Source organism: Balaenoptera acutorostrata, chromosome 2 (genome assembly GCF_949987535.1).
Source record: "Balaenoptera acutorostrata chromosome 2, mBalAcu1.1, whole genome shotgun sequence".
In the NCBI taxonomy this organism is placed as follows: domain Eukaryota; kingdom Metazoa; phylum Chordata; class Mammalia; order Artiodactyla; family Balaenopteridae; genus Balaenoptera; species Balaenoptera acutorostrata.
Window position 1 is genome coordinate 46393260 of NC_080065.1, and position 17812 is coordinate 46411071.

Sequence of the window (17812 nt, forward strand, 5' to 3'; positions counted from 1 at the left end):
CACGGGCTCCAGGCGCGCAGGCTCCAGTAGTTGTGGTGCGCGGGCTCTAGAGCGCAGGTTCAGTAGTTGTGCCACATGGGCTTAGTTGCTCTGTGGCCTGTGGGATCTTCCCGGACCAGGGCTCAAAACCGTGTCCCCTGCATTGGTAGGCAGATTCTTAACCACTGCACCACCAGGGAAGTCCCAACTTCAGGCTTTTAAATCAAGTAAAAGATAACAGTTTTCTTTTTTAAAAAACAAAAGCATATGTATGATAAATTCAGATAATTATGCACAAAATGAATATTAGTACATGGATATTTGTTGGAACATTTTTGTGGCAAAAAACTGAAAAGTATCAATGTTTATCTTTAATTCTCCTCTTCAGAGTTTACACACTATTAACAGTTTATGTGAGTTATTGTAGAAATAGCTGGTGCACATGTATGCACTTTAATTCTCTCAACAAATGGTGGCATACTAAGCTTGTTGCCACCCTGTTTTTAAAAAATGGTGTATGTTGGAGCTAATGCTTACTCTAGAACTGTACTCTTTTTTATGAATGCACAGTATTCCTTTGTATGGGTGGGCTATAATTTTAAGTCTTTTATTGTTAGACAATTAGATAGGTTTCAATCTTTTGATACTAAAAATAATGTTAGTAGTGAATATTATTTTACAGTCATCTTTACCCATATGTGGGGACATACCTGAAGGGAAAATTCCTAGATGTGAATTTACTGGGAAAAAGATATGTTTTAAAATTTCAATAGAGACTAAAATTGTGAAAGGTGTTGTATCAGTTTATCCTCCTGAGTGCCAGTTTCCTTACACCCTGGCTAACATGGTGTTATCACACTTGAGGGAAAATGTTGTTAGTCTTCATTTATTTTGCTTTTAAAAGTAATGTTGAACTTAAAGTGTTTAAAAACCTTTGTATTTTTTATGAACCATTTGTTCATGTTTTTGGCTTATTGCGTGAGTGCTGGTCATGTTTATCATTGTTTTTGAAGAGCCCTTTATCAGACAGGTTGCAAATATTTTTTTCCCACAGCTTTTCAGCTTCTTTCTGGGAAGAATTTAATTTTTTTAAAAGAATGTTGAATGTATTAGCTTTTCCTTTATGGATTTCATTTTACCTCTTGTTAGAAACAAATGGCTAATTTTCAAGTAACTAGAAAGTGACATTTACTTTTATTGTTAATAGGACTTGTGTAAGAGCTGTTGTTATATATGGGGGAACCCAGTTGGGGCATTCCATTCGACAAATAGTACAAGGCTGTAATATATTATGTGCTACTCCTGGGAGACTGATGGATATCATAGGTAAAGAAAAGGTAGGCTCTAGAGGGATAACAAAGTTGTGGTATTGATTAATAATTTTTTTTGTTTGGGGAAGAGAGAGATTGGTATAAAGATACATACATTTATTACAGCACCATTTATATATTAGGCCCCCATCAGATGCTTTGAATGCATTCTCACATAAATCTTAAAATAATGAAAATAGGAGGTAAATAGTATTTTCCATTTTATACTTGGGAAAACAAACTTAGTGAGATTATGTAATTTATTTTAAACCTCTCATTTAGCTCTATTAAGTGATAGAGCTAGGGTTAGAATCTGGATCTGATTCCAGAATCCATATCCTATACCCCACTACACTGGGAGAGAAATGCAATAAGTGCTTTTATCTACTTTTCATGTATGTCTTGATGAAATAATTTTTTTTCCTGGAAGAAAGCCTTTGTGGCATCCGTAATTTTGTCTTCTGTTTTAGGTGTGGGAGTGATATTATCCAGGACTATTAATTTTCTGTCTTCAGAAAGAGATTTTAGGGCTATGTATTTCTTTTTGGTATTCACATACCACAGTATTACATCTCTGTATCAATATTTTCAGTTCACTTTCATGACCCTGATTTGCTTTTTTAAGGCCCTTCTCTAAAGGGATTATTCAAAACATGCTCTTTCTGTGTAAAGGGACTTTTCTTAGGATACTTATTAAGAGTATCCAGAGAAATCCACCTTGATTAAACATCTTCCCTGGGGTACCAAAATAACTTGTTTTCTTTTTGCAAATGTGTGCTTCTCTTTTTAGCACTAAGTATCCATGATAGGTAAGAAAAGTTTCCCAGTTGTTCCTGAGTGATTAGACAATGGGGGATTTATTAAGGGTTTAAAGGAGTTAGAAATAAGTTTAGCAGTTATAAGACATTTGAATATGTCATGCTATTAAGAAGTTTTATTTCTTACATTAAAGAGTCTGACTTTATCAGATAATATAGTCTAGATCTGTGCTGTCCGATACAGTAGTCACTAGCTACATGTGGCTATTTAAACTTCAAAGTGATATAAAATTAAAAATTCATTTCTTCAGGCACACTAGCCACATTTCAAGTGCTTATTAGCTGCATGTGGCTACTGGCTAACAGTGAAGATATAGAATTTTTAAGTAATTACAGAAAGGTGTATTGTGTAGTACTGATCTAGGTGTTTTGGTTTCTTTCTTATAAAATGTTTTATAACATAAGGCAAAATTGAGAACTGAAATAAACACTGATAGTATTACCTAATCATAACAGTTCTCTTCGTTTTATGCATTTATTTCTAATCTTCATCCTTAAGAATATATTAATAATTGGAGTTGTAGAGAATATTTTAGTTTAATACATTAACTAGTATGCATTCTCTGCCCTCACCCTTGAAAATATCCTTAAAGATTGGTCTCAGACAAGTCAAATATATAGTTTTGGATGAAGCTGATCGCATGCTGGATATGGGTTTTGGACCAGAAATGAAGAAGTTAATTTCCTGCCCAGGAATGCCGTCAAAGGAACAGCGTCAGACCCTTATGTTTAGCGCAACTTTTCCAGAAGAAATTCAAAGGTAAATTTTTTCTTCTTAAAAGTAGTTGCTATATACTTGATGCTTTTATAACAGGAGAAATAATGTGAATATCTTATTTTTGAGAGATTTACTTCATTTAATCCTAAATTTAAGATTGTAACATAGGTAGTTTAGAAGTATTTCCAGGAAGTTTACCATATTTTTCATTGTTTCTTACCTTAATTCCTGGCTTTACATTAGCATCACATTTTTTTTAATATATATATATATTTTAAATTAATTAATTAATTAATTTTTGGCTGTGTTGGGTCTTCGTTTCTGTGCGAGGGCTTTCTCCAGTTGCGGCAAGCAGGGGCCACTCTTCATCGCGGTGCGCGGGCCTCTCACTATCGCGGCCTCTCTTGTTGCGGAGCACAGGCTCCAGACGCGCAGGCTCAGTAGTTGTGGCTCATGGGCTTAGTTGCTCCGCGGCATGTGGGATCCTCCCAGACCAGGGCTCGAACCCGTGTCCCCTGCACTGGCAGGCAGACTGTCAACCACTGCACCGCCAGGGAAGCCCCAGCATCACATTTTATTAAAGTGTGTGTGTGTGTGTGTGTGAGAGAGAGAGAGAGAGAGAGAGAGAGTACATGAGTGCAGCACCTAGCTAGGATTTAATAAGTGCTTACTAAATGAAATTATTTTTATTGTTGTGCCTTCTCCTCAAACCAAATAATAGAGCTTGGGGGAATTGTGCTTGTGTTGGAAAATTTATATACCAATTTCCACAGATATTTGAGTATCATACCACGTACTGTGTGGTCTGTGAGTTCTGAGATTAGGATGACACATTCCTGCTGGAGTGGTGACTCTTTCTCCTGCCTGCTGACCCCTTGGCCACAGGGAACCTGAAGTGCCCATGCAGCAGCTCTAGCTTACAGTTCAGTAAGACTCTTCCTGTTTTCTCTGGTGGAACCATTCTCTCTTTGGGAACCAAGACCTCCAAAACTGCAGAACCTATACTTGTAGTGGGGGCAGGAAGTACAGATTTCCCATGTGGGTCACTGGAAGTGATGGATGGTATGTGGGCCACCCTTGCTGTATCCCTTGGTTCACAGACCCATGTACCACATGAAGATCTTTGATTCCTCCTGAATGATGTTCCATCCTCATAAAGAATCACTTCCAAGCTATCCCTTTAGCTGTTCTTTCAGTGGACAGTTCCAGTTTGTCAGGCTGGCAACTTCTGGGTGTTGTGGTATGATATGGACCCCATGGTTATGCACCTGCTGCAGTACCACCTTTGCTGAAAGTGGACCCCCTGGTCTGATAGAATGTTATGTGGGGTCAAACACTATCAATTTGTATTACTTATTAGATGATCTTAAAAGTCTTTGTATAAAGTTAAAAAGAGCTCTTTACTGAGGAAAAAGTCTAAATCGTAATAAAGCATTTGGCCAGTTGCCAGGATTTTTTTCTTAGTGGTACATAAAAGAGTAGTTTCTTATATTTAAATGGTGTCTTAAATTTGAAATGGGGTATCTACATTCCCATCATCATCTTAGGTAATTAATACTAGGTGGGTAAATACCTACCTAATTAGCAGGTAATATTCCTGCTGCCTATCTATTTTTTTTTCCAACAAAATAATTTTATTTCTGGGACTTCCCTGGTGGCGCAGTGGTTAAGAATCCACCTGCCAGTGCAGGGGACACGGGTTCGAGCCCTGATCCGGGAAGATCCCACATGCTGTGGGGCAACTAAGCCCGTGCATCACAACTACTGAGCCTGTGCTCTAGAGCCCGTGAGCCACAGCTACTGAGCCCACGTGCCACAACTACTGAAGCCCGCGCACCTAGAGCCTGTGCTCCGCAACAAGAGAAGCCACTGCAATGAGAAGTCCGCGCACTGCAACAAAGAGTAGCCCCCGCTCGCCGCAACTAGAGAAAGCCCGCATGCAGCAATGAAGACCCAACACAGCCAACAATAAATAAATAAACAAATAAATTTTTTTTAAAATTTATTTTTATTTATTTATTTCCTAACACGTGGCAAACGTATACATCCAGTACGTACTTATCTTGGACATTTATTCACAGATGACTTCCAAACTACAACTGTCTTGATATTTAAGCAGGAACTAAAAGTTATCTTAGTTGATATGAAAGATGCTTTTAGATGGATAACAGTATGGATATATTGGATTGGTCACAGCAGAATTTGATTGATTAGTTCTATGAATTTAAAGCTTGGAAAAGTTACTACTTTTGCATCTAATGCTTTCAGACGAATAGGATGCAGCAATATCAACTTGTATTCCAGAGAAATTTCCTTAGTTTTTCTGGTGATGGAACCACTTATCCACATCTGTTGGTATTGTGCAGGCAGGTTCACATGGTGGTGGTAAAGCATCCACAATGGCTTTGGCAGCATCAGGGTCACACTGGAAGGGGCTCTCAAACACTGTGGTATTCATGCAACTGATTCCTTTTCCATCAGTTTTCTTAGTCACTAATGCTCTCCAGTAGTCATGAGTGCTTTTAATAATATCAATTGCAAAGTCCTTATCTTTAAATTCTTTAAATTCTGCGTTGAAAGCAAACTGGTTCTCAGGTTTTCCTTCAGGAACCTTGTACCTTCTAAACCAGTCCACAGTAGCTTCCAGGTAGCCAGGTTTCAGCCGCTTGACATCATTAATAGCATTATAATTGGCTGCATCAGGATCATCCACATTAATGGCAATTACTTTCCAGTCAGTTTCCCCTTCATCGATCATAGCCAGTATGCCCAGAACTTTCACCCTGATTATTTCCCCTCTTGCACATACCTTGCTTCCAGTTTCACACACATCAATTGGGTCATTGTCACCACAGCAGCCGGTGTGTTCATCATTGTGTCCTGGGTCTTCCCAAGTCTGAGGGATGGCACCATAGTTCCAGATATATCCTTTATAAGGGAACAAATTTGCAACATAACGGAGTTTTCCCTTTTTTACATCTTGTTTAATTGGGTTTAAAGGATCCTTTGTAGCAATCTCCATTTTTGCATTCAACCAGCGTGGTACTTCAACCACCATGTGGAACACATCCTTATCTGCATAAATTGGAATATCATGAAATGGATATATATATTGTCCTTTTTCATTTTTGAGGAGGACTCAGTACTCGAGGGTGAAGGGTGCGGCGCGCTCCTCGCTGCTGAAGCCACTCACGATGCCAGAGACCAGCTGCCGCTGCTACAAAGCCACTCTATTTTTTTTTTTAATTTTAATTTTTTTTTTTTTGGCTGTGTTGGGTCTTCGTTGCTGCACGCGGGGCTTTCTCTAGTTGTGGCGAGAGGGGCTACTGTTCGTTGTGGTGCGCGGGCTTCTCATTGTGGTGGCCTCTCTTGTTGCGGAGCACGGGCTCTAGGTGTGCGGGCTTCAGTAGTTGAAGCATGCAGGCTCTAGAGCACAGGCTCTGTAGTTGTGGCGCATGGGCTTAGTTGCTCCACGGCATGTGGGATCTTCCCAGACCAGGGGTTGAACCTGTATGCCCTGCATTGGCAGGCAGATTCTTAACCACTGTGCCACCAGGGAGGTCCCATCTATTTTTTTAATTTACCCTGAAATAGGAAAGTGTTCAGATACTGGCCAGCCCAAATGACTAATGTTTACTACCGTCAGTCAGTAATATTTGTTGAGGACTTTTTATGAGCCATATTTGATTATAAGCCCTGGGGCTATATGATAAATAGGATAGAGTTCCTGACCTTGAGTTGTTTATATTCTTGAGTTCTTGATGACTCCTCAGTTGCTTTACTGTCTGCATTTAAATGTTACAAGTTGCCTATTATTCTGTCTAAAGTCCACTTTTTTCATTCTACGTATTCACTGAACCATTGAAGCATCCATTTCCTTGGCTTGCACTTGTACCTGTTTACTCTCCCAAACTTATTACCTGTATTTTTTTTTGATTGAAGTATATAGTTGGTTTACAATATTATATTAGTTTCAAGTGCTCAATGTAGTAATTCAATATTTTTGTAGAATATATTCCATACAAAGTTATTATAAAATATTAAGTATATTCCCTGTACTGTACATTTTTGTAACTTATTTGTTTTATACCTAGTAGTTTGTAACTCTTAATCCTCTTCGCCTCCTTTACTCCTCTCTCAGCCCCCTCCCTTCTGGTAACCACTGGTTTGTTCCCAGTATCTGTTTCTGTTTTGTTATATTTGTTCCTTTCTTTTATTTTTAGATTCCACATATAAGTGAAAACATACAGTATTTGTCATTCTCTGACTTATTTCACTAAGCATAATAATCTCCAGGTCCATCCATGTTGTTGCAAATGACAAAATTTCATTCTTTTTTTTATGGCTGAGTAATATTCCATTGCATATACGTATCCACCACATCTTCTTTATCCATTCATCTGTTGATGGAAACCTAGTTTTTCATATCTTGGCTATTGTAAATGATGCTGCTATGAACATTGGGGTGCACATATCTTTTCAAATTAGTGTTTTTATTTTCTTTGGATATATACCCAGGAGTGGAATTGCTCCATACGATAGTTCTATTTTTAATTTTTTGAAAAACTTCCATACTGTTTTCTGTAGTGGCTGTACCAATTTACATTCCCACCAGCAGTACACAAAGGTTCCCTTTTCTCCACATCTTGCCAACCCTTGTTATTTCTTGTCTTTTTGATAATAGCCATTCTGACAGGTGTGAGGTGGTATCTCATTGTGGTTTTGATTTGCATTTCCCTGATGATTAGTGATATTGAGCATCTTTTCATGTGCCAGTTGGCCATCTGTATGTCTTCTTTGGAAAACTGTCTATTCAGGTCCTCTGCCCAGTTTTAAAAATTGGGTTGTTTGTCTTGTACTGTGAAGGAAACCATGAAGAAACACAAAAAGACAATGTACTGGTTGGGAGAAGATATTTGCAGATGATATGTTCCATAAGGGGTTAATATCCAAAATATGTAAAGAGCTTCTATAACTTAATATCAAAAACAAACAACCCAGTTATTACTTGTATGCTTAATCTCTCTCCTCAGCTCCAGACTTTTAGATTTAACTCTTTAGGATTGTTTTTCCTCTTAGATGAATTACCGGTAACTCATGTTCATCAAGTCCAAAATTGAACCTATTCTTCAGCTCCCTCTTTCCTTTCCAGTTTTCCTGATTGGCATCATGGTCTTTCGAAGCCAGAGTCCTTTGAATCATGTTGATTCCTCCCTCATACTCCTTTAATTCTGCCCTTCAAAAGTGTTCAACTTGGCAGTTGTCTCTAAAATATTTCAAATTCGTTAGTTTCTTCTCTATTTCCCACCTTATTTTAGGTCCTTTTCAGTTTCCCTCTGCTCATTGGTAGTAGCTTTCTTTCTAACCTGTCTCCCTGCCTGTAGTTTCATTTTTATGCTGGTATAAATTCCAAAACAAAGTCTGATCTTTATAGCCATTTATTTAAGATAAACCTTCCCATGTCTTTCCATCTCCACAGACTACCAACTTTCAAATTCTTTTACACATGATAATTTCTGCCTCATTTGCTACTTTTTTACCTGGACCGATGTATTTCTGACTTATTTAGATTATTTCCTATCGGCCACACAAGCCAAATTCTGTTCCTCCTCATTATTTATCCTTGTGTCGTCTTCTGCATTGAGTGCCTTCCCCTAGTCATCCTTGTTTCACATTCTTGCTTGCTGCTTCCTTAGATCAAGCTTCAAACTTGAAGACTCTTAACAGACATCATTTCATCCATTTCCTGCCAATCTTGTGAAAGAATCCTGTATCTTGTGAAAGAAACTATTTAAAACACTTTTCACGTTTCTTGGAATATAGTAAGGTTCAATAGATGTTAACTATTGTAACACTGGATTATTATAGTAAATCATTAAATAATTAAAATATGTAAATACTAAGCTATAAAATATTTTAGATTATAGTAATTATTTTTTAGTATAATTATATTTATGCTACTTGATATGAGCACCTCAGAGGCAGAGACCATCATATTCATCTTTATACACCCAGTGCCTTGTACCATGTATGCCTGACACGAGGCACTCAGAATATGTTTTCATGGGTGTAAAGGATGATTGACAATTAAGACTTGCAGATGATCTCAAGGTTTGAGAGGGTTCTTGTCTCTAGAGGTAGTATATCAACAATGTTTTTCTTTTATGGTAAGAGCAGATGAAGAGAGAGAAGCAGCAGTGATTTATTAAGATTATGGATATACTGAGTTTGAACTATTTTCTTGATATGCTAGGAGGTGGCTAGAAAGTAAGGGACTGCTACATAGGAGAGTATGTACATGACTGCTACCTGACCTTCCCTTTTTTTCCTTCCAAACTTGCTCTGTAATTGGCAATTCCCCTTCTCCCTACTCCATGTTCCTGGGTGATCTAGAGCAGGGCTTCTTAATTGTATGCTGTCAGTGAGTTGTGTGTGTGTCAAGATGCTGATACCCCCAACCTTTGGGGTGAGCATCCACAACTTGGTGTGGCCCTGGCCCCTAGTCTCTTCACATCATCTCATTTTTTTGCCCAATTATGCTGTACAAATATTATCATTTTCTGTGTTTGTCATGTTACAAAAAGCACTGACTTAATATCTGGTTTGCTCCTAATAGTTCATTTGAAGTATACTAATTTGACAACTAATATTTTCAGGAAACAACTCCTAGAAATAACATACATGAAAGCAGTGAATGAAGAAAAGAATTTTTGTTGTAGGGTTACATTTTAATTTTTAATAAAAAAAATTCCTGCTTATAGTCTGATACTTAGCATACTTTTTTTAATTGTTATATACACGTTTTATATAGTTTTGTATGGTCAGCACATCCACTTGAAATTACTTATCCATAATTTGACACAGACATTTTCACTAGTAGTTGTTAAGTATTTTGCAAAATCTTATCATTTAATACCGATATTTGAAAGTAGTACTTGGATGATGTAAGTATCCACCTTCTCTTATTATAGCTGTTATAATCTGGCTTATTAATATTGAAGTAACACTTGCAGGAATTCAGTGAATATTATGAGTATTAATGGAAGAGGATAAGTTAAGGAATACTCTCTTGTCTTTCAAGGTTGGCTGGGGAGTTTTTAAAGTCGAATTATTTGTTTGTTGCTGTTGGACAAGTGGGTGGAGCATGTAGAGATGTTCAGCAGACCATTCTCCAAGTTGGCCAGTACTCAAAAAGAGAAAAACTTGTCGAAATTCTACGAAACATAGGTACCTTACATTGATATAATTATCTTTTGTTATGATTTTGATTTTTATAAAAATGACTTTTAGAAATGACTTTAAGCATTATTTGGCATAAGTTAAATAAGTAAGTTAAAGCTCTTTTTCTTATGATTCGATTTTTTAGATAAATGATGTAGCAGTATAATCCTTTCTCCTCCATAAATGTTAAAAATAGGAAGAATTTGAGACTTTGAACAGTGACAAAAAACTATTCCAGCAGAAATACATATTTTCTTGTTTTAGGAAATAGAAAGGATGAGTAACATATCTTTACATCAAGCTCTGTTTACTCCAGTAAAAGTGAAATCTTTGTTGTATTTCTACTTCCCAGTTTTTGCTCTCTAAGGCTTCCTGTATTCATAGTTCAAAGAATTTTTGAGATAGAAGGGACTTGAAAGATCTAGTTCTGTTCCTTCACAATGTTGATGAGAAATCTATCCCTTTCCCCTCAAAAAAAAATTTTTTTTTTCAATAGAAAGTTGTATTTCTTTGATTGAGATAGCTTTAGTTTGTGCCTTGAAATAAAATTTTCTAATATGGCCTTTTAATACCCTTTTGTTACCTCACAGGCTAAATTTACTTATATGTGTCCATTCTCCTCATCCTCCATTTTAGTAAGTCTATTTCAGTTTGAATGTCAGTGTTGGGACTGGGGAATGAAAAAGCAGGAAGCTGTCTCATTTCCAACAATAAGAAAAAAAAAAGTTGTTTTAGAAAGCACTCACTCTTTAAAGGTTTCTAGTCTTCAGTTTTCTCCTGAGTTTTTTATTAAAAAAAACTTTTAAAAACCAAATACTCATCTTGAGTTTGAGAAATGTTATTAGTTTGCTTCATGATATGTCTCATAACATATACTCTGGCATGCAAAATAAAAATAACTGCTATAGGCCACATACTGTTCTGATTGTTTTACATGTGTTAACTCATTTAATTCTCAAAACAACCTTCTGAGGTGGGTTTTGTTATCCCCCATTTTAAGGATGAGGACACTGAAATACAGAGATGTCAGGTAACTTGCCCAGTATAAATTGAAGTTCCAATGTAGCAGGAGACAAGCAATATATGGTTTTGCTGAAGTTAGAGCACATTTCTAGTATAATTACCTTTAAGACTTTAATATATGAATTTGTGGAATAAAGTTTATTTAGAAAATAATTCTACTGAAGAGAGTGTTTCAAAATGCTGAGATCAGTGTATAAGCACTATTGGTATACTTCTGTATTATTTAAACTGTTAAATGTTTAGTAGTTTAGAGTTTATTATTCTCGTCTTTTTTTTTTTTTTTTACTTTGCATGGAAATGTCATGCCATATATCCTAGTACTTTACGTATTTTTGTTCATATAATTTATCTCTTTTTCTAATTGTTAACTTAAATCTGCTAGCTTTCCTCTTCTGCCTTTAAAATGTGTAGGTTTCATTATTTCATAGTAGTATACCATCTGCCTTTTTCATAATTTTAAATGAACAGGTGTCAAAGATTTTATTGAGCTCATTAATTACAAAGGGAGCTAGTAAGATGTTACAGCCAATTCTAAGGAGAATTTAAAGAACACATTTATGTTTATTTATTTATTTATTTATTTTGGCTGTGTTGGGTCTTAGTTGAGGCATGCGGGATCTTTCGTTGTGGCACGTGAGCTTCTCTTTAGCGTGCAGGTCTTCTCTTCTCTAGTTGTGGCGTGCGGGCTCCAGAGCACATGGGCTCTGTAGTTTGCGGCACGCGGGCTCTCTCATTGGGGCGCGTGGGCTCGGTAGTTGTGGTGCGCAGGCTTAGTTGCCCCGCAGCATGTGGGCTCTTAGTTCCCTGACCAGGGATCGAACCCGCTGCATTGGAAGGCGGATTCTTTACCACTGGACCACCAGGGAAGTCCCCAAAGAACACATTTATGTGTGGGATATCAGGAAAGCTAAGGTGGATTTACAAATAGATGCAAAAGTGGTCAGTATCCACAAAGCAATAATCAGTTACATTTGAGGGAAAATTTTCATTTGTATTTTTATTGATAAGAATCATTTGCATTGCTCTCAGTTGCAGTAGAGGTATACAAAAATAAAGACAGTAAATAAAGACAGTAAAAGGCACAGACAACCATGAAGGGTGTGCTCGTTAGTGATCATCTTTGCTTTTTTCTTGAAAAACAAACACACAAATGGTTTATATTTCTTGGTCACTATTACTCCAAGTGTAGTCTCAACCACTTATGTTAATTATTACTTTTAACCGTAGTAACTTCTATTTCAGAGAGTAAACTAGAGGCAGGGATGGACAATTGAGAGATGTCATACACAAACATTGTAGCTGACTACCAGAGCTCATGAACTTTTGTACCACACATACATCTTTCTATACCACACATATTCTTTTACACTTAAAGTAGCAAAGTTGAGTAGGTTCATTAATATGACTCAAAGATATTGCCTCTCTATAGTATATGAAAAATAACAAGCAAAAGAACATAAACTTATGTTTAGTAATTAATGTTTGAGAATTCTATCCTATATTCAGTGATTATTGAGTTAATTAACTCAATATAGTCTACTATTTTCAGTTATCTAAAGCCAAAGATCTTGGAAATTATCTTCCAGATGACAGTATACAAAACAGTAGATAGTGTTGAATAGTCAGTTTAGTTGAACACAGATTTACATTTTCATACTCTTAAACATTATGGAGAATATTAGTTATTTTGACTGGCAAATCTCTATACAGAAAAACCCAAGTAAAATAAGATACATGTTTGTTTTCTACTTAACACTGATAAATTCGAGAAAGTACATTTGTATTTTTAAAACCAAGTAAGTTAGTCTTGTTTACCAAAGATTTCACTTAATTATGGGAACTTGAAATCTTAAAATATTTCTGCTTTAGCTCCTATAGGAAGAATTCTTTTTAAAAAGTTTAATATAGTTAAAGTATTATGAGTCAATTTCTTTATTTTCCAGGAATTTTAGGAATATTTATCTCTATAAATTCTCTAATTTATCTCTGTAAACCAATCAGAATTGAGCTCCTTTAAGAGACTTTATAATTTGTTAATACTCTCCATAGAGTATTAACATAATGATTATACATAGTGGTGGGTAAAGCCCTTTCTGAATTATACATACATAAAGAGCTTATAGCTTCAGTTCTACCACTTCAGCCACAGGTAAAGAGTAAACACAGAAATACAAAAAATTGCAATCTAACTACCAAAGCTAGAATTCTTTTTAGATTCTTAATTGATTTTAGTTCACAATGGACTAATCGTCAAAAAAGGCTAACAAGATGAATTGTCTATTATTTTTCACCCAACAAAATACGTAACTATAATCCATTAATCCATTTACAAAGATCACCAGATGGTCTGCTCGTAAAACTAAATTTGCATTATTGCTGCCACCAAAGGGGTATAGCTTATTGTCTGAAGGAGAAAAAATACCAAATCAGTAGAGGAAAAAAACTAGAGAAGTGTCAGCAGAGTTAAATTTTTATTACCATTTGGGATTCACACTGGGAACCAAGAAAAGATGAAATCGAGGCTTTAAGCTACGTAGTAGTATTAGGTAACTGACTATCAAATTTATCAGTTTTGGCATTGGGCATCTTGTTGGATTGAAAGGTAATTTTTGATAAAACATAAAATCATTACTCTCTAATAAATAAAATGACTGTGTCTCAAGGATATAACTCATTTATTACTGTAAGAATCAGTTGCTCTATTGAGTTCCTACCTGGTTGTCTAATAGATATCTGTGATTTATTGATAATTAAATATCACCCCTAAACCTTCCTTTCTTGCAGTCCTCCTATCTCACTTAGTGTTTGTTCCATTCTTCCAGTTGCTGAGACACAAAATCTGAGGCATCCTTGATTTCTTTCTCCAGTGTACACATCTGATCTGTTAGCAAAACCCTCTTGTTTCTATCTAGCATCAAAGTATATCAGAACCCATCAGCTGCTCAGTTAAAACAAAGATCAGATCTTTCCACTTCTTTTCTCCAAACCCAGTGGCTTCCCTTCTCAAAGTAAGGATCTTTCAGTGGTTTCCAAGGCCCTTCATGATATGGCCTCCATTACCCCTCTGTCTTCAAATCCTACTGCTCTCCCTTGCTCACCCTATTCCAGGCGCACTTTGCTCGTTACTGTTCCCCACACATAGCAGACATGGTTCTGCCTCATTGCCTTTGCTCTTGATGTTCCCTCTGCCTAGAACATAAAAACCACATGGGGACCTTTTTCTGTTTTTTTTTTTTTTTTTTTGAGCACACCAAGAACACCCATACCTTAGATCCGATCCTTTATATTTGTTCTTACCCTCTGGCTTGTAATACTGTTTCCTCGGGTATCTGAATAGTTCACTTATTTTAGTAATATCCCTACTCAGATGTCATCTAATTAGAGAGGGTACATCAGTCCACTTGGGCCCTTTATTCTGCTGATTTTTTTTCCTTTTTAGACTTAATGCATAATATTTATTATTTGCCTCCCCACAGTGAGTGAAGGGGCTTTGTTTTATTGCTGTGTTTTCAACACCTAGAATAGTTACTGGCATCTACTAGGCACTAAATATTTGTTGAATAAATGAAGCCAGCTCATAGGAAGATGGGGGAGTGGGATTATGAAATGTAATACCTTCTTACTTTCATTAAGGCTATAAATATCTTTCCTCTCTAACATTTTACAGAAAAGTTCCTTGTGTGGAAAAGTCTCTGGCTCATGCTTGAATTTCAACCAATTAAATACTTATAAGATAACAAGTAAATATTCTTTAATGCGTTAAGGCCCTGGGATAATTTTCTGTATATATAAGATACTTTGGGGATTAAGGGGTTTGAATTAAGAGATAATGTTGGAACATGGAATATTGTAGAGTTTGTCAGCCCTGGGTTGGATGCCATTATTATGAATACCTCTGGTAGTCAAGGTAGAATAAAAGATTCTATGATCTTGGGAAGTAAAGAACAAAGGCATTTATTTATAGCGAGGGAAATGAAGGGCCTGAGACAAATTTGTGGAACTGTTAAGAGTTGGCAGGTAGATATCATTTATCTTTCCCTAAGTCTCTACTTCTTGGTTGGCTTAGGAAGGCAAAGGGCAAGCTGATTTTTTTTTTGTTTAGTCCTAAAGTAGGAAAAAGTCCTTGTCTCTCTATCTTTGACATTCATCCATTCAGGAAATATTTGAGTTACTATTACCTGTTAGGCCTGAGTCTAGGTGCTAGGAATACAGTGGTGGATGAGACAGTTTCCTACTCACCCTACCCTTTTTTTTTCTTTTCCTAATTTTGTAGTTTGAATGTTAATCATTGTTTCATTGTCTTGTAGGAGATGAAAGAACTATGGTCTTTGTTGAAACCAAGAAAAAAGCAGATTTTATTGCCACTTTTCTTTGTCAAGAAAAAATATCAACAACAAGTATTCATGGGTGAGTAGATTAATATGATTTCCTAGTAAGGAGGTAACTTCTGTTTGTCATTTGTTAAGAAATGTCAGTATATTTAACTAGTATAAAATCCTAGAATTAAGATCTCAAGATCTAAGCTGTTATTCTTCATCTTCATTTTAAGTTTTTATAAGAACCAAGTGGCAGGGATGGGCGAGTTAAAGGTGCGTCTTAGACTCTTTATTATGAGGAATGGTAACTTCTCAAGACATCTCATTTAAAAGGCTCTCTGATACTTAGATCTAGGTGTTTCTTTAGCTGAATCTAATCTTTCTGATTAATCAGTGAATATATAGAATTCAGAGATTATGCTTTTTAAAAAGCGGTAATTTTTGAGGTGGCATTCTGATCAAGTAGTTGTATATTTTTTGTCAAGACTAGAAAGAGATTATTAATAGGTAAGATTTGATGTTTATCATATTTGAGTTTGTATTTTGGCTCTATGTATTAGCTGTCACCTTAACCTCATCTGCAAATGGGGTTAATTGTCCTAACCTCAAAGTAGTATTATGAGAATCAAATTAAATTATGATTTGAAAGGAATTAGTATAATACTTGGTATGTAAGAAGTAGACATTAATGTTAAATGTTGCGATTTTTTACTGTTATTAAGAAGAAATTTATGTGTCAAACTTCAGTGGTTCTTTTAAATAATTTTCATAACAGCTGTCCTAATACATGCTTTATCTTCTTTCAAGTGATCGAGAACAGAGAGAGAGAGAACAAGCCCTTGGAGATTTCCGCTGTGGAAAGTGCCCAGTTCTTGTTGCTACTTCAGTAGCTGCCCGAGGGCTGGATATTGAAAATGTTCAGCATGTTATCAATTTTGATCTCCCTTCTACCATTGATGAATATGTTCATCGAATTGGGCGTACTGGTCGTTGTGGAAATACTGGCAGAGCTATTTCCTTTTTTGATACTGAATCAGATAACCATTTAGCACAGCCTCTAGTGAAAGTACTGTCAGATGTAAGTTTTTAATTTTTAAAACTGAATGGATAGTGTTCTTACCTTGTCATTGAAAGCAGACATTTTATATATATATATATATATTTTTAAACATTCTGTTAATTTATTTATTTATTTTTGGCTGTGTTGGGTCTTTGTTTCTGTGCGAGGGCTTTCTCTAGTTGCGGCAAGCGGGGGGCCACTCTTCATCGCGGTGCGCGGGCCTCTCACTATAGCGGCCTCTCTTGTTGCAGAGCACAGGCTCCAGATGCGCAGGCTCAGTAGTTGTGGCTCACGGGCCTAGTTGCTCTGCGGCATGTGGGATCTTCCCAGACCAGGGCTTGAACCCGTGTCCCCTGCATTGGCAGGCAGATTCTCAACCACTGCACCACCAGGGAAGCCCCTATATATATGTATTTTAAGGAAAAGTAAACTGTGCCAATCTTTGAGACTTTATGCATGTTGTATATGAAGTTAATTTTTTCTTTTAAAGGCTCAACAGGAAGTTCCTGCATGGTTGGAAGAAATTGCCTTTAGTATGTATGTTCCTGGCTTCAGTGGTAGTACAAGAGGAAATGTGTTTGTATCAATTGATACTAGAAAGGTTAGTTGAAGGGAAAAATTTAGAACTTGGCTTTTAGTTATTCTTTGTAAATGTTGTGCTATTGTGAAGTAACTATAACATTCAATAATTTACCTATTCCATTATTTTCATACCTAGAAGAATACTTTAATAGTTCTCTAAAAATTTTATATACATATTATATAGTTTTGGTCTTAAAGGTGAGGAGTTTGAGATTTATGCTCAGACACCTTCCTTTCCCAATTCTGCTGGCATTTTAAATTCTAATTTGGGATCTTCTGAGATTTTTGTAGGAATTCTTTGTTTTTTGAATTCTGACCACATTATTAAGTAAGAAAATAATAGAGATGTGGTTTCATATCTTTTCTGTTGTCAGTTTATAGGCAACATCATTTTTATACAGAAACAATGAGCATACTCATCATTAAATATTTATGCTTATTCATTGAAGTGAAGAGCTTTGTTTTTCCACTTGCCAAAACTATTGGCTTAAATTTTTCTTGAAATCCTCTGTGCATTTAGACTTTCCAGGTTTATACGGACCTTTTTTCAAATGGTTTGGATTCAGTTGGAATGAAATTTTTTATATATTTGGGGAAGACTTGGTGGAAGGCTTGAGTCTCTGCTCTCAGTCTAGGCAATGTAACTTTAAAGCTACATAAAATTAAATGTTTATTTCTTTTTTTTTTTTTTTTTTAAGAATTACCAGGGCAAGAGCTCTTTGAACACAGCAGGGTTTTCTTCTTCACAAGCTCCTAATCCAGTAGATGATGAGTCATGGGATTAA

The 17812-nt window shown here is 36.1% G+C and overlaps 2 protein-coding genes across 4 annotated transcripts in view; one reads left to right on the plus strand and one right to left on the minus strand.

The window, feature by feature from the left end:
• DDX4 (DEAD-box helicase 4) overlaps positions 1-17812 on the plus strand; it is a 67479-nt gene extending 49667 nt beyond the window's left edge. For all 3 annotated transcript variants that reach the window (XM_057540620.1, XM_057540622.1, XM_057540621.1), the window contains 7 exons: positions 1187-1316; positions 2701-2867; positions 9907-10052; positions 15377-15476; positions 16193-16463; positions 16936-17046; positions 17735-17812. In XM_057540620.1, coding sequence (XP_057396603.1) covers positions 1187-1316; positions 2701-2867; positions 9907-10052; positions 15377-15476; positions 16193-16463; positions 16936-17046; positions 17735-17812 — 1003 coding nt within the window. The remainder of the gene's footprint in view (positions 1-1186; positions 1317-2700; positions 2868-9906; positions 10053-15376; positions 15477-16192; positions 16464-16935; positions 17047-17734) is intronic.
• LOC103004117 (inorganic pyrophosphatase-like) lies at positions 4872-6018 on the minus strand. The gene has a single exon (XM_057541796.1). It carries the CDS (start codon positions 5881-5883, stop codon positions 5140-5142), a length of 744 nt encoding a protein of 247 aa, XP_057397779.1. The 5' UTR covers positions 5884-6018; the 3' UTR covers positions 4872-5139.

Bases quoted from the DNA above. Each gene is read 5' to 3' on its own strand.
- LOC103004117 (XM_057541796.1), bottom strand. From the start codon at position 5,883: ATGGTGGTTGAAGTACCACGCTGGTTGAATGCAAAAATGGAGATTGCT.